Source organism: Brassica oleracea, chromosome C3 (genome assembly GCF_000695525.1).
Source record: "Brassica oleracea var. oleracea cultivar TO1000 chromosome C3, BOL, whole genome shotgun sequence".
NCBI classification, from domain to species: domain Eukaryota; kingdom Viridiplantae; phylum Streptophyta; class Magnoliopsida; order Brassicales; family Brassicaceae; genus Brassica; species Brassica oleracea.
Window position 1 is genome coordinate 30191087 of NC_027750.1, and position 14442 is coordinate 30205528.

Consider the following 14442-nt stretch of genomic DNA (forward strand, 5'->3'; position numbering starts at 1 on the left):
ATTATTAAAAATCCGGCGCTGTTTTGGGATAAAGTCAAAATTGGGAAGATTATGAGAGCATGTATCATACTCCATAATATGATAGTTGAAGATGAACGAGACGGATACAGTCTAGTTGATGTTTCAGAGTTCCAACACGGAGAAGACCACGGGAATTCACATGTTGATTTCACGTATTCTACAGATATCCCTTCAAACATCACAAATATGATGGACGCTCGTTCAAGAATTCGAAATAGGCAAATGCATCAACAACTAAAAGATGATTTGGTCGAACATATATGGCATAGATTTGGACATGGTGACGACAACAACTGATCTCGGATGCTTTTTTCGAATAATTATCGTTATTTTAATAAATTTTTTTTCATGTTTTTATTTACAAATCCATGTTTAAATGTAATATTTTAAATGTTTTATTTAATAAAAGAATTTAAAATACAAAAATATTAATTTATTTTTTAAGAATCCAAAATAAGAGTCTTGCAATGGATACATAAAAGTGTCAAAGTTCTTATCTTAATCTCTTAAACACCTTTACTCCTTAGATATTACTAAAAAACAATTAAGAGTCCTCTTAAGGAGTTTTAGGATAAAGGTGCTCTAAACATCTAAAAACAATTACTACAACAACGTGTCATGCTAAAAACAAAACTTCTCTTTCTAAATACGACAGATAAAAACTAATTCAGGGGTTCTCTTTGCAATTTTGTCAAAACATCATCTTATCAATCTATACATATATCTGTGTCTGGTGCTTCTTCCTTATCGAAACTAAAAATAAATAGGTTTTATGCAATTAAAGCGAATTAAAAGATGATGGGTAACCACACAGACACCGGAAACTTTGGCCACCTGGGAATCACGACGGCAGAGATGGAGTCCCTAGGTAGCTTCTGCGAAGCCGTCTTGCCTCCAGTGTCGCCGCCTGAAGAATATTCCGCCGGAGATGATCACTGCCGGAACAAAGAGGCACTCCGATCATTTTTCTCCACTTCTGGGTCTCGAACTCCTGTCGTTCGCGAGGTAAACCCACTTTTTTATACATTTTTTTAACCGAATTTTGCTTTTCAATAGAAAAAATAATTTTAACTACACAAAAACAAAACATAGTTTAAATCAAACTCGTTTTACATAAAACTAGAATATGTGTATATAATATATATGTGTTTGAAAATTTATATTCTTGAAATATCAAAAGTTTTCATGTTTTATAGAATTTTTTTTTTTGTAAAGGTGTTTTATAGAATGTGTTTTATAAGGTGTTGTTGCAAAATTGAAATTCAACAAAAATCAACTTTGTTTCGAAAAAAATTTAAACGCGAAAGGTTCTTCATTTTGCATTTGATTGCGTTTATTTTAGAATTAACCCAAACAATGTTTGAGGACCTTTTACCAAAAAGAAGAAATGTTAAAAGTTAAAAACAAAAACAATTTTTAGTGGTTCTATAAAAAAGATGCGCAACTGATAAAGCGAGGTCTAAAAATGAAGGTAAAATGTTTCGAATAGAAGTCAAATATTGCGTGAGTGAAAGACTTATTTATTGGATGCAGAGCATTGAGTTGATCACTAAACGAGGGACAGTAGAAACTTACCTTGTAACGAGATTGGTTCTGTTCTTGCTTGCTACGCGGCTAGGGACGTTACTCATTTGTGGAACCGAATGTTTGGTCTCGAGATGGCCTTTCGTCGAGAAATTCAGTGAGCTCTCGTTGGAGAAGAGGGAAAGAGTACTTCAGAAACAATTCAGAAACTGGATCTTAACTCCTATTAGAGCTGCCTTTGTCTACATCAAAGTCGCCTTTCTCTTCTGTTTCTTCTCCTGGGTATGTCTCAAATCCTCTGTTTTCTTTTCACTCCAAGGCTTGTCTAAGTCACAAAGAGACTGTGTATTTATTTTACAGTTGTGTTAAATTTGGATTAACCAATCTGAAATTCATCAAGCTAAACAGAAAGTTCCAAAAATTTGAAAACCCTAAACCTAAAAAATTTACTAAACGGATGAGATTGTCTTTTCCTTCGTTTAATTACACATAAAATAGATATAAGTTTCTTTTTCTATCATAACAAAAATCTCCAAAAATAATTTATTTTGCAAAAAAATAGAATAATTAAATTCGAAATATGATTAAAAATATGCAAAGTAATATTAATTAAATTTTGATCAGTAAACGAAAAATAAAATTTATGATATCGTTTTTAATATAAAAGAAAATTTAACTGAAAAAAAATTACATTATTGGTACGTTATTTACTCAACAATCATTTTTATTAAATTCTAAAAAATGTATTATAATAATGGGTACGCTATAAGATCCAACAAAATATCTATTATAGTTTTAAAAAAAAAATTGATTATTGCTAAAATAACAAAAACTAAATTAATCTACATATAATAATATAAATTAAAATATATATTTTTCATTAAACTAATTTTTTTTAAAAAGAAATTAAACTAAAACTTTGTAAAATAATAAGGGAAAATTTGGATAAATGCACTTCAATAAGAATATAATTTGAAAAATACACCTTTGTTTAAACTTTTTGAAAAATACACTTATCTATATATAAATTTACCAAATTGCCCAATCTTAATATTTATCAATTCCTATTAAACAATTTAAAAATAAAATATTTTAAAAGAAAATCGTTAGAGATAGGGAATTATTTGTGAATCCACTGTTCAGAATTTCTTCCAACTCTTTCATATACACATGAAAGTAATCTTTCGATAAGACTTCAATGCAAGCAACACCTTTTGTTTTCAATGACTTTAAACTGTTGGTATGTGATTGTTCTTCCTTTGCTTTTTTTTTCCATTACTTCTTTTTTGAATCTTGTACTCCATCTCTATATAAACAACATAAATCAAAAAAAAAAATTGTAAGATACACGAATCAAATCATTGGCTCAAACAGATTTATTGGATTTTCATGACACGTGAAAAAAAGAACAAACCGATGAATAATAATCAGTGCAATTATTTTTCATATTCAAAATCAAAAAAAAAAACACATATCCGAATATATCATATTAGCTAGAATTTACTTGGCTCCAGTAGAAAAGATGAAAATTTTGTAGAGACTAGACAAACGTGACTTGCTTTTGTTTTTTAACAATGTGACTTGTTTATATAAGTTGAAGAAAATAAAATAAAGGAGAATCTGTATAAACATCATGATAAAATCAAAACAAGTCATAATTCACATGTTATCTTTGTTATTGTAAAATTTAAATGGTAAAATAACATATTTATCTCAACACACATATATATCTAATTTTAATGATATTATTTTTATTAATTTCAAATTTATATATTAATTTTGAATTATATCTTGGGTAAAAATGTCAATTCATAATTAAGGAAGTGTATTTTTCAAAAGTTAAAATAGAAAATACAATTATCAAATTTCAAGGCAAATTATCCCAAATAATAACCATGCGTTTTGTAAACCTGGACCAGAATCTAGTGGTTCAAAATAGGATTTTTCCTCCTTTTGTGCTGACAACTTATTATTTTACAAGATAATATTTTATTTTAAAGATTAGAATTATAATATTAGTATTTTCTATGTTTTAGTAAATTAGTTTTTTCTTAATCTATAAATCTTATTATCATCTTGATTTGCCGATGCTTTTTTCTAGGTGAGTCCAAATGGCGAAAACCCTGCATGGGAAGCCATAGGTTACAACGTGAACACCAATGAGAACAAACCTTCCGAAACACACAGAGAAAGACCTCTTGAAAAAGGGATGGTGGAGACCATGCAAGAAACAGAGCAAACTCTCCTCGAATCACTTGCTCAAATGGGCCTAGAAGCGGAAACAGACCACGATACGATCAGAATCAAATGCGATGCTGTCGTGGTCGGATCTGGTTCAGGAGGAGGCGTGGCTGCTTCTGTTCTAGCAAAAGCTGGTCTGAAAGTAGTTGTTATGGAGAAAGGAAGCTACTATACGCCGTCTACTTATCCTTCTACCGAAGGTCCTGGCATGGACAAACTGTATGAAAATGGAGGGATCCTCCCTACCATTGACGGGAACATGATGGTGCTCGCTGGTGCAACAGTAGGCGGTGGATCCGCTGTGAACTGGTCTGCGTGTATCAAAACGCCGAAGTCGGTTCTTCAAGAATGGTCGGAGGATCGAAACATCCCTCTTTACGCCACCAAAGAATATGTTTCAGCTATGGAACTAGTGTGGGAGAGGATGGGCGTCACGGAGACATGTGAACTGGAGGGTTTTCAGAACCAGGTTCTTAGGAAAGGTTGCGAAAATCTCGGGATCAATGTCGAAAACGTTGCCCGTAACTCCTCGGAGAGGCATTATTGTGGGTCGTGCGGGTATGGATGCAGACAAGGAGACAAGAAAGGAAGCGACCGGACTTGGCTTGTCGACGCTGTGAGCCACGGAGCTGTTATTTTAACGGGGTGTAAAGCGGAGAGATTTATACTTGAAAACAACGGTAATAACGTAGGACGCAAGAAAATGAATTGTTTAGGAGTGATTGCGAAATCTTTAAACGGAAACATAGCGAAGAAAATAAAGATCGAAGCTAGAGTAACAATTTCAGCGTCTGGTTCACTTTTAACACCTCCTTTGATGATCAAAAGCGGGTTGAAAAACCGACACATTGGTAAAAACCTTCACCTACACCCTGTCCTAATGACGTGGGGTTACTTCCCGGACAAGGCATCTTCTAGTTTCTACTTCAAGGGAAAGTCTTACGAAGGCGGGATTATAACATCAATGAGCAAAGTGTTGTCAGAAGATTCAGAAGTTAGAGCCATCATAGAGACGCCAGCACTAGGACCAGCCTCATTCTCGGTGCTATGTCCTTGGACCTCAGGGCTTGACATGAAGAAGAGAATGTCAAGATACTCAAGAACCGCGAATCTCATAACGATAGTTAGAGATCGCGGTTCAGGAGAGGTGAGAACCGAAGGCAGGATAAGCTACGTTGTTGATAAAGTAGATAGAGAGAATATCACAGCCGGGCTTAGGCAGTCGTTGAGGATACTCATAGCAGCTGGAGCAGAGGAAGTGGGAACTCATAGAAGCGACGGGCAGAAACTGATATGCAAAGGGGTTGATGAGAAGTCGATCGACGAGTTTTTGGACTCGGTGAGTGCAGAGGAAGGGCCAAAGGCGATGACCGAGAACTGGAGTGTGTATAGCTCAGCTCATCAGATGGGAAGCTGTAGAATTGGAGTGGATGAAGATGAAGGAGCAATAGATCTTAATGGAGAGAGTTGGGAAGCTGATAAGTTGTTTGTGTGCGATGGAAGTGTGTTGCCAAGTGCGGTTGGTGTTAATCCTATGATTACAATTATGTCTACGGCTTATTGTATCGCCACAAGAATTGTTAAATCCATGACCACAGGTTAATTCTTTGAAGGAAATGATTTCAATTTCCTATATCAACTCTGCATTAAAAATTTCTTGTAGGTCTGTGTAGTGTGATTTATTATTATTATTTGTTAAACTTAACTTTTTTTACAGAAAATAATTATATAAACTGTGGTTCTTAATATACTTAAAATAGTTATATAATTAAGTCAAATTGTCTTGTTCTTAATATACTAAGAGCAGCTCCATCAGGAGTTCTTAACCTGGGTTTCTGAACAAAAAAGCTAAAAAAATAAATGAAAAAGAAATTAAATTTTAAAACCGGTTCTATAAACAGAGTTTAAAGAGACAGTAAGAACCCATACGTGTCAGTTTTGTATTGGTTGAATATGTAAAGGAAAAAAATTTCCGTGAATCTCTCTCTTCCTTCTCTTTCTTCCATTTGACTAAAAAAACAAAATTTCTCCGTCGTGGTACTCGTCGAACATCGGAGTACTGCTCCTCAACAAGTACCTGCTGAGCAACTACGGGTTCAAGTACCCGATCTTCCTCACCTTGTGCCACATGACGGCATGCTCGCTGCTCAGCTACGTCTCCATCACGTGGATGAAGATGGTCCCTATGCAGATGATCCGATCCCGCGTCCAGTTCCTCAAGATCGCCGCGCTGAGCCTCGTTTTCTGCGTGTCGGTGGTGTTCGGGAACATCTCGCTCCGCTTTCCTCCGGTTTCGTTTAACCAGGCGATTGGTGCGACGACGCCGTTTTTACGGCCGTGTTTGCGTATTTGATAACGTTGAAGAGGGAGGCTTATGTGACGCTCGTTCCTGTTGTTACCGGTGTTGTCAGTGCGGTAATGATTATGTTTTTTTATTACTTTCGAAATAAATTAAAAATGTGAACTTGATTTGATTCATATTTGGATGTCGATAGATATGTTAGTTTACATTTCATCTTAGAATCCTTTGGGACTGATGAAAACCAAATCAATACGGTGGTTTCTTGTGAATTCGAATTCGGTGAACCTAATGACTGGTTCGAACTTAGACGTCAAGCAGAGATTATAGTGAAACTGGATCAAGAGAGGTTGTGGTCTTGTGCCATGGATTTCGATCAAACATGATTCGGTCTTTTCACTTACCCTTAAACCGAACTCTTTTCATCTTTTGCACATTAGAGTTTGATAAGATAGTGGGTGAATCTTGATTGCGATCAATACAGGCTAACTTCAAATATGTAAGCCAAAGACTCTTCAAAGCTGTTTGCTTTTTTTTTTTCCAATTATCTAGTAAGACTTTAAGGGGTATGAGAATGAGAGTGTTTTGATTTTTGGGTTGTGGTGTTTCCATTGTTGCAGAGAGAGTGAAGGCAGTTTTTACTTTGGGAGACATGTTGCTGTGAAGGCAGTTTCTCCAATAATTTATAAATTTTGTAAAATTTAAATTTAATAATTCAATTTCTTAAAAAAGAAAAATTAAGAACTTCATATGAGTTCTTCCAATGGACCTTCTCAAAACAAATTACAATATTAAGGGTTCTAAACTTCATAAAATACACAATTAACAATTAAATTAATTTTTAGAACCCATTAAAGGTTCTTACCAATGGAGGTGGTCTTAGAAAGTTAAATCCAAAATATTTCCTTTATATCCTGGGACTTGGTTGGAGACTCTCCATTTTATTATTGTTTAACCATCTGAGTCCATGTCACGGAACGGTACGGTCTTAACTGCCCTAAACTGGCCAACATCTTTGAAGTGCTATTCCCCACTCTTTGGTTACGAAAGGAAGATATTTTATATATAGTAACTATTGACTCGAAGTGATAAATAACGAGAGTTAACTAAGTGAACAGTAATTTAGTGAATAGTAACTTCATGAACAATAACTTAGATTATTTTGGTTGCCCTAGAAAAATAAACCTACTAATAATCTTGGACTTATTCTTGGGTTCACCCCTAGGGTGAACCTCTAGGTTCACCAACCAATAAAATTGTGTTATTTCATATTCGATATCTTTTAAAACAAAAAACAAAATATTGTCAAATTATATTATCTTTTTAAAATTAAAAGGTAAAAAGAAATAAATAAAAAATAGTAGTAATCACAAAAAAAAAAAAAATTTAACGTCATCAGCAAAACATTAAACCGTAAATCCTAATCCCTAGACCCTAAATCCTAAACCCTAAACCCTTGGGTAAACCCTAAACTCTAGGATAAATCTTAAACTCTAGGATAAATCTTAAACTCTAAATCAAAATCAATAAACACTAAAACACTCAAGGGTTTAGGGTTTAGGATTTAGGGTTTAGAGTTTTAGGGTTTAGTGTTTTTATTTAGAGTTTAGGATTTACCCAAAGGTTTAAAGTTTACCCAAGGATTTAGGATTTACCTAAGGGTTTAGGGTTTAGGGTTTACGATTTAGGGTTTAGAGATTAAGATTTCGGGTTTAGTGTTTTGCTGACGAAGTTAAAAAGATTTTTTTAATTCTTTTTTTCTATACCTGCTATTTTTTTCACTTTTTAATTTTAAAAACATAATATAACTTGATAATATTTTGTTTTTTTTTTTTAAAAGATATCGAATTTAAAATAATGAAATTCTATTGGCTAGTGAACCCAAGAATAACTCATAATCTTGTGGCCACCATTGTAAACATAAAGGAAATCATTTTTCTTCATTCTCTTTTTCTCTCTATTGAAATATCTCATTTTTCTCTACTATTTTTTCAAGTTCTACATGTTCTTCGTTTAAACTCTCATAATTCTATCAAATTTCACAGTAACATCCAAAATAAAGTTTAACCGACAAAACTTTAGATCTAGGTGAGAAATTCTTGGGTTCACCCCCTAGGATGAACCTCTAGATTCACCAACCAATAGTGTTTGAGTATTTGATATTTGATATCTTTTAAAAAAGGAAACAAAATTGAATTTCCAAATAAGATTATATTTTAAAAATAAAACAATAAAAATACATAAAAATAGTTACAAAAAATAAAAAAAATAAAAAAATAAATATTGTTAAACCTTTAGCAAAATACTAAATCCTATACCCTAAATCCTAAACTCCAAACCCTAAATTATAAACCTTAAATCTTGGATAAACCGTAAACCATTGGAAAATTTTAAACCCTAAATCATACATTAAAAACTAAATCTTAATAACACCAAACCCTAATCACTAAACCCTAAACCTTTGGGTAAACTCTGAACCCTTGGATAAATCATAAACTCTAAATAAAAAATATTTAAAATTAAACCCCAAAGTTTATGATTTATCCAAGGGTTCAGAGTTTACCCAAAGGTTTAGGGTTTAGTGATTAGGATTCAGGGTTTAGTGTTATTAAAATTTAGTTTCTAATGTATGATTTAGGGTTTAAGATTTTTCAACGGTTTAGAGTTTATCCAAAGTTTAAGGTTTAACGTTTAGGGTTTAGGGTTTAGGATTTAGGGTATAGGGTTTAGGATTTAGGGTATAGGGTTTAGGATTTAGGGTATAGGGTTTAGGATTTAGGGTATAGGGTTTAGGATTTAGGGTATAGGGTTTAGGATTTAGGGTATAGGGTTTAGGATTTAGGGTATAGGGTTTAGGATTTAGGGTATAGGGTTTAGGATTTAGGGTATAGGGTTTAGGATTTAGGGTATAGGGTTTAGTATTTTGCTGAAGACTTAACAATATTAATTTATTTATTTTTTGTAAATATTTTTATGTATTTTTATTGTTTTATTTTAAAAATATAATCTTATTTGGAAATTCAATTTTGTTTTCTTTTTTAAAAGATATCAAATATCAAATACTCAAACACTATTGGTTGCAGGGGTGACTCCATGAATTTCTCAAATTTTTTTACCTTTATAATGACTTCGAGATCATGCCAATAAGAAATCTAGCAAATGACAGTGAACAGGATTGACCCTGAATCTTACTATTGCTCGATCCAAGCAACTCAAACTACAAAATTCAATGCTTGAACAAAATAAAAAAAGTTAACATCAGTTCTCAGCATTTAGTTAAAAGATCTTAACTTGCGAGACAGCAAATGACTGTGAACAGGATTGACCCTGAATCTTACTATTGCTCGATCCAAGCAACTCAAACTACAAAATTCAATGCTTGAACAAAATAAAAAAAGTTAACATCAGTTCTCAGCATTTAGTTAAAAGATCTTAACTTGCGAGACAGGTTAAAAGTGTATATGGTCTGATTTGACTTACAATGCAGAGATAGTAGATGTTCTTGTTCTTGAAAACGAAACAGTCCCTTAGCCATGTGTTTTTGGATTAGGGTTCAAAAGACCCCACTGTAATTAAATATCAATTATGTTAGCTGGAAATTTTGAAGGGCTTGATCTAAAAGAAAGAAAAGAAAAATCCGTGAAGATAGGCCTCTTTGTAATTGGGCTCAAGGGGTGTGGTTCTCACAAGCCATTCCAATTATGCTTTCATGACTTGGATTGCATGCAAGATAGACTCTCCACCATGGATAGAGTGTCGCGATGGAGTCAGGATGTTGATATAGTTTGTGTTCTGTGCAAAAGCAAGCCGAAGTCACGAGATCATTTGTTTTTCGATTGTATCTATTCAGCTCATATCTGGGAGTTCCTTGTTAAAGGAATATTAACGACCGCATGCACAACACAATGGGATAGAATCACTTCGATCATGGATAAGCTTTTTCTGCATACAATACGCTTTACAATCAAGGAGCCATCTATGCAGTGTGGAGAGAGAGGAATATGAGAAGACATGGTAATTCAAATACACCTTGGCAAGTTCTTCAGAGAACTGTGGAGAAGAATGTTTGCAATAAACTCAGTCTCGTGGCAAAAAATGGAGTGAAGAAGTTACTTTGTGTTTCTAGTTTGGGAGTAGAGCAACAATTACTTAGTAACAGTATGGTAGTACCACAAATTTCTATTTCATGATGCATTTGATGTAAAAAAGATTTTTGATGAATACTAATTTAGCATTCAAGAAAAAGAAAAACCTAAGTAAGCTTATTTGCATGGCACGCCAGAAGTAAGGTGAGATAGAGATTAGGTAAGCAAGCTCTCGATAAATTTGTAACATCCTGAGTTGTAATATAGAAATGTTTAAGAGAATTGATTTGACTACATATGTCACCAAAGTTGACTTACTTTTTCCGTCACACATCCGATTATAACTCCAGAGTTAACCGTGTTTGGACTGGAATAGTGAAAATATGGGTGACCTATCGGAAAGTGATTCGCGATACCGTGCGAGTGAGGCCAAAACACATGAAAGATCATATAGTGATTGCAAGATCAGTAAACAATGATTGTGAACCTTCAAAAATTAACGCACCGCCCGTCGGACGGGATGGAGCCAACGGGCCGAGTGAGCGGGCGTGGGTGGCCTGTTAGCCGTGGGCAGACGGGGGCGTTACAAGTGGTATCAAAGCCAGGTTAGTCATTTCGGTTCTGACCCGAGATGCGTCTTGAGATATGTCGTGAGGCGCAACTAGGACGTTGCGTTCTTTGAGAAGGGATGAATTGTAACATCCTGAGTTGTGATATATGAAAAGGTTTAAGAGAATTGATTTGGCTACCTATGTCACCAAAGTTGACCTATCTTTTCCGTCACACATCCGTTTAGAACTCCAGTGTAAGCGTGCTTGGGCTGGAGTAGTGAAAGGATGATCTATCGGGAAGTGATTCGCGATATCGTGCGAATGAAGCCAAAACACGGGGAAATGTCATGTGGTGATTGCAGGGTCAGTAAACAATGATTTCGAGCCTTCAAAAATTAACGCACCGCCCGTCGGATGGGATGGAGCCCACGGGCTGAGTGAACGGACATGGGAGGCCGCCTATTAACCGTGGGCAGACGGGGCATTACAAAGTTCTCCATTTTTGCAAGTAATGTAAGCCACAAACCATTATGGATTCTTGGACCTCACACTTTGATTTTTAATTATGGACGACAACTTTTTTTCCCTTGGGATACATTTGCGGAAATCTAACTTGGCGGACGACATTAGTGTCCCCGGAGACACAAGCCTAGGGAAGTAGGTAGAACCTCTGTTCTAAAAATCGGCCGCCTAGCCGCCTAGGTGGCCATCTAGGCGCTACGCGTCACTATTCCTCCCCCCCCCGATTTATGCCAAATCGGTTTAAAAAATTGGATATCCGATTTTCTCCGTCTAGACCGCCTAAATGACTGCCTAGCCGCCTAGGCGGCCGCCTAATCTATTTTTTAATTATTTTTTATTTTATTTTTAATAATATTTTTATTTATTTATTTGATCTAAAATTTTATAAATATCATTTATATTCATAATTTTGATGAAAATTACACTATATTAAGTTTATATATTCTATTTGTGTGTTTTATACAATCTTAAACATGAAAATATATTAATGTTATGCACAATTAAAGATTAAAATGTTTTATAACATAGTAAACAATCTAAAAATTCTGCCCCGCATAATTTTAGATTAATCTCCGATTTTCTCTTTAGGCGCTAGGCCCAACCCGACCGCCCGACTAGCGCCTAGCGCGTTCCCGAACAGGGGGTAGAACCATAACCCATATGGGCTAGAGACGGACCTACGTAGAAGAAGAGAAATTTTACCACCTAAGACACTTTATGACTTATCAATTACTCTTGGAGACATAATTGACTTTGCACACACATTATACATGGGTAAAGACACAAAAACCCTTCACCTTAATCAAACTAAACTTTTTCAACTTTCTTCGTTGTATAAACAAGACCAATGGACACGCGCACACTCCCTAACACGTGTGAAAACCCTTGACTAATGTAAATCAAATCTCACACAAAGTTCAATCGTCTTCAATTTTGCTCACCCCTAGATTCCCGATGCTTCCTTCAAATCCAGCAAAACCATTGTCAGATCTAGAAGCGAGATTGTGAGATTAATCTAGAAGCGACACGACAAGGATCTCCGTCACCGACGCTGCAACTTCAATGGCAAGTGTATTGGGGAAGGGATGAAAAAGTTGGAGGACAAGAAGAGACGAAGACGGCGAGCATGTCGGAAGCGGTGATGGCGGAAGCGACTGAGGATGTGAAGAACTGGAAGCGTTGATGAAAGATGCGGAGGAGAGCTTAGAACTGAGGTTGGGGAGATGGCGGATGCGGCGGTGGAGAGGTTAATTAAGAGAGTGACAAAGAGTGGGTTTCAGGCTAAGAGTAGAGCTTCTGGGATGGGAGAGGCTTCCTCCTTCCCCAAAAGATACGTATTTTGGTTTTGGATCAAGATAGGCTCTGGTTGTTACTCTGTCCACAGTCCGCTCGTCCACGCCTTTGTCAAAGGCATCATGTACACACATCCCCTGTACACAACTTCTCTTTACCCAACTCTCCTATCCACACCTCCCATGTCCACACACCTAGACTAAGAACAACTTCATGGTCTATATTTTGTTGTTATGGTAAATGAAAAACCAGATCCATAAGTCATCCGTCCACAAATTGTCCATCCATAACTCACATGTCCATATAATTAGAACTCATGTCCAGACATTGTTTATCCACAAAAAATTATTTATTAATTATTAAAGTTATTAAAATGGATGTCAAAGTACAAAGAAAAAAAAATTAGAACAAACTATACCAAATATATTTACTTATGTATTTTAAATTTTGAAATACAGTCAAAATAAGACATAAGGGGTGAATGTATAATAAAAATAAAAAATAATAATGTAATACAATCTTATTATCTACCGTTGAATCTTGTTGCTTCTAATGAAATCTAAAGGCATGCAAATCTCAAATATAAAATCGTTACACACCCGTTAGATTTCTTTAGACAAATTTAAATTTGTGGTTCAGATTAAGACACAATACCAAACTTTTTTAATGTCCACAATTCAGTTGAGTTATTTTAACTTAACCATGCAAAACACAACTAACTGGGTTTGAGGGCATAAAGATCAGAAAAATGACAGCTATCCAAAAAAAATGTCCCAACAGCCCAATGTATCTCTGTATGTTAAAAGAACTCAAATGTGCCTTAGATGGTAAACAACTCGTAGAAGAATAGGGTTGAAATTGACACGGGTTAAAAATAATTTTTTAATTTGTAAGAATACTTTAGTATTGGATACTGGCTCAGTTGGTTACAGATTGAACCCAATGATCCCCCTTTCCTGAGTTTGAACCTTAGCATGCACATATAATTGTCTTCTTTTCTTTTGATATAAAATCATTATTTGTTTTAATCGGGCTTAATGCAGGAAATGAATTTGAGCTATGACCCAGGTAAAAAAATTCATGAGTCCGCCACTGATATGGGTTAATGAAAATATATATTTGGGCTAGTAAATTTATTCTTAGTTTCTTTTTCCCTCTAAACTGAAATATACTCTGCCTATTTCAAAATGACACGAAGAAAGTATACGTCGCTACTCGCTATGATTACAGTTCAAGACAAGATAGTAACAAAAATTTCCGGGTTGTTTAAGCCTTTATATCGGTTTAGGTAAAGTATTTTGAGTTTGTTCTTCGTCTAGCTTTAATCTAAACCACTGTTTGCAGTTTCTAAGTGGAGTTCAAAGAATGGAACAAAGCAGTGGCGGAGCTAAAAATATTTTTCACTGGGGTCAAGCTAATATAGTTATGTAATAATATTAAAAATTAGTTTATTCAAATTATATTAGCAGCTTTTTGTTATAAAAAACGGTAAACCTAAAATGATGTTATTTGTATTAAAAATTCTATAAACAATAGCTGTTCTCTATAAAATTAATATATACTAACATCTAAATCATTTGCATAGTATATAAGGTTTTATAATTTATTCACTTAAATTATTTATGTAAATTTTATTGATTTTTGTAGATAAAAATTGTTATCAAACAATGTTTTAGAGTTATAAAACTAAAAGCAATTGTAACAAGGAACAACTTATATACGGAAGAATTGATTTTTTTTTCCTAAAGATTGTCCATAGCATATTAAAAACAAACAACTAACACTTACAAAAAAAAAAAAAAACTAGGCAATTAGATGAGAGAAAAAATTTAACGGGGTGCAAAGTTAGCATTTGAACCTTTACACTACAAGAAAACATCAAGGATTCTGAGGGAAAAAATCGTCG

The 14442-nt window shown here is 34.5% G+C and overlaps 1 protein-coding gene across 1 annotated transcript; it reads left to right on the forward strand.

Moving 5' to 3' along the window:
• The first annotated feature begins 712 nt into the window (after positions 1-712).
• Positions 713-5481, forward strand: LOC106329419 (long-chain-alcohol oxidase FAO3-like). The gene is made up of 3 exons (XM_013768067.1): positions 713-1026; positions 1555-1827; positions 3647-5481. Exons 1-3 carry the CDS (start codon positions 817-819, stop codon positions 5387-5389), a joined length of 2226 nt encoding a protein of 741 aa, XP_013623521.1. The 5' UTR covers positions 713-816; the 3' UTR covers positions 5390-5481.
• The last annotated feature ends 8961 nt before the right edge of the window (positions 5482-14442 follow it).

Excerpts from the sequence above, each read along its gene's own strand:
- LOC106329419 (XM_013768067.1), top strand. The coding sequence starts at position 817 with ATGATGGGTAACCACACAGACACCGGAAACTTTGGCCACCTGGGAATC. Across the intron at positions 1,027-1,554 it reads GAACTCCTGTCGTTCGCGAG|AGCATTGAGTTGATCACTAA; the intron begins GTAAACCCACTT and ends TATTGGATGCAG. Across the intron at positions 1,828-3,646 it reads TCTTCTGTTTCTTCTCCTGG|GTGAGTCCAAATGGCGAAAA; the intron begins GTATGTCTCAAA and ends GCTTTTTTCTAG.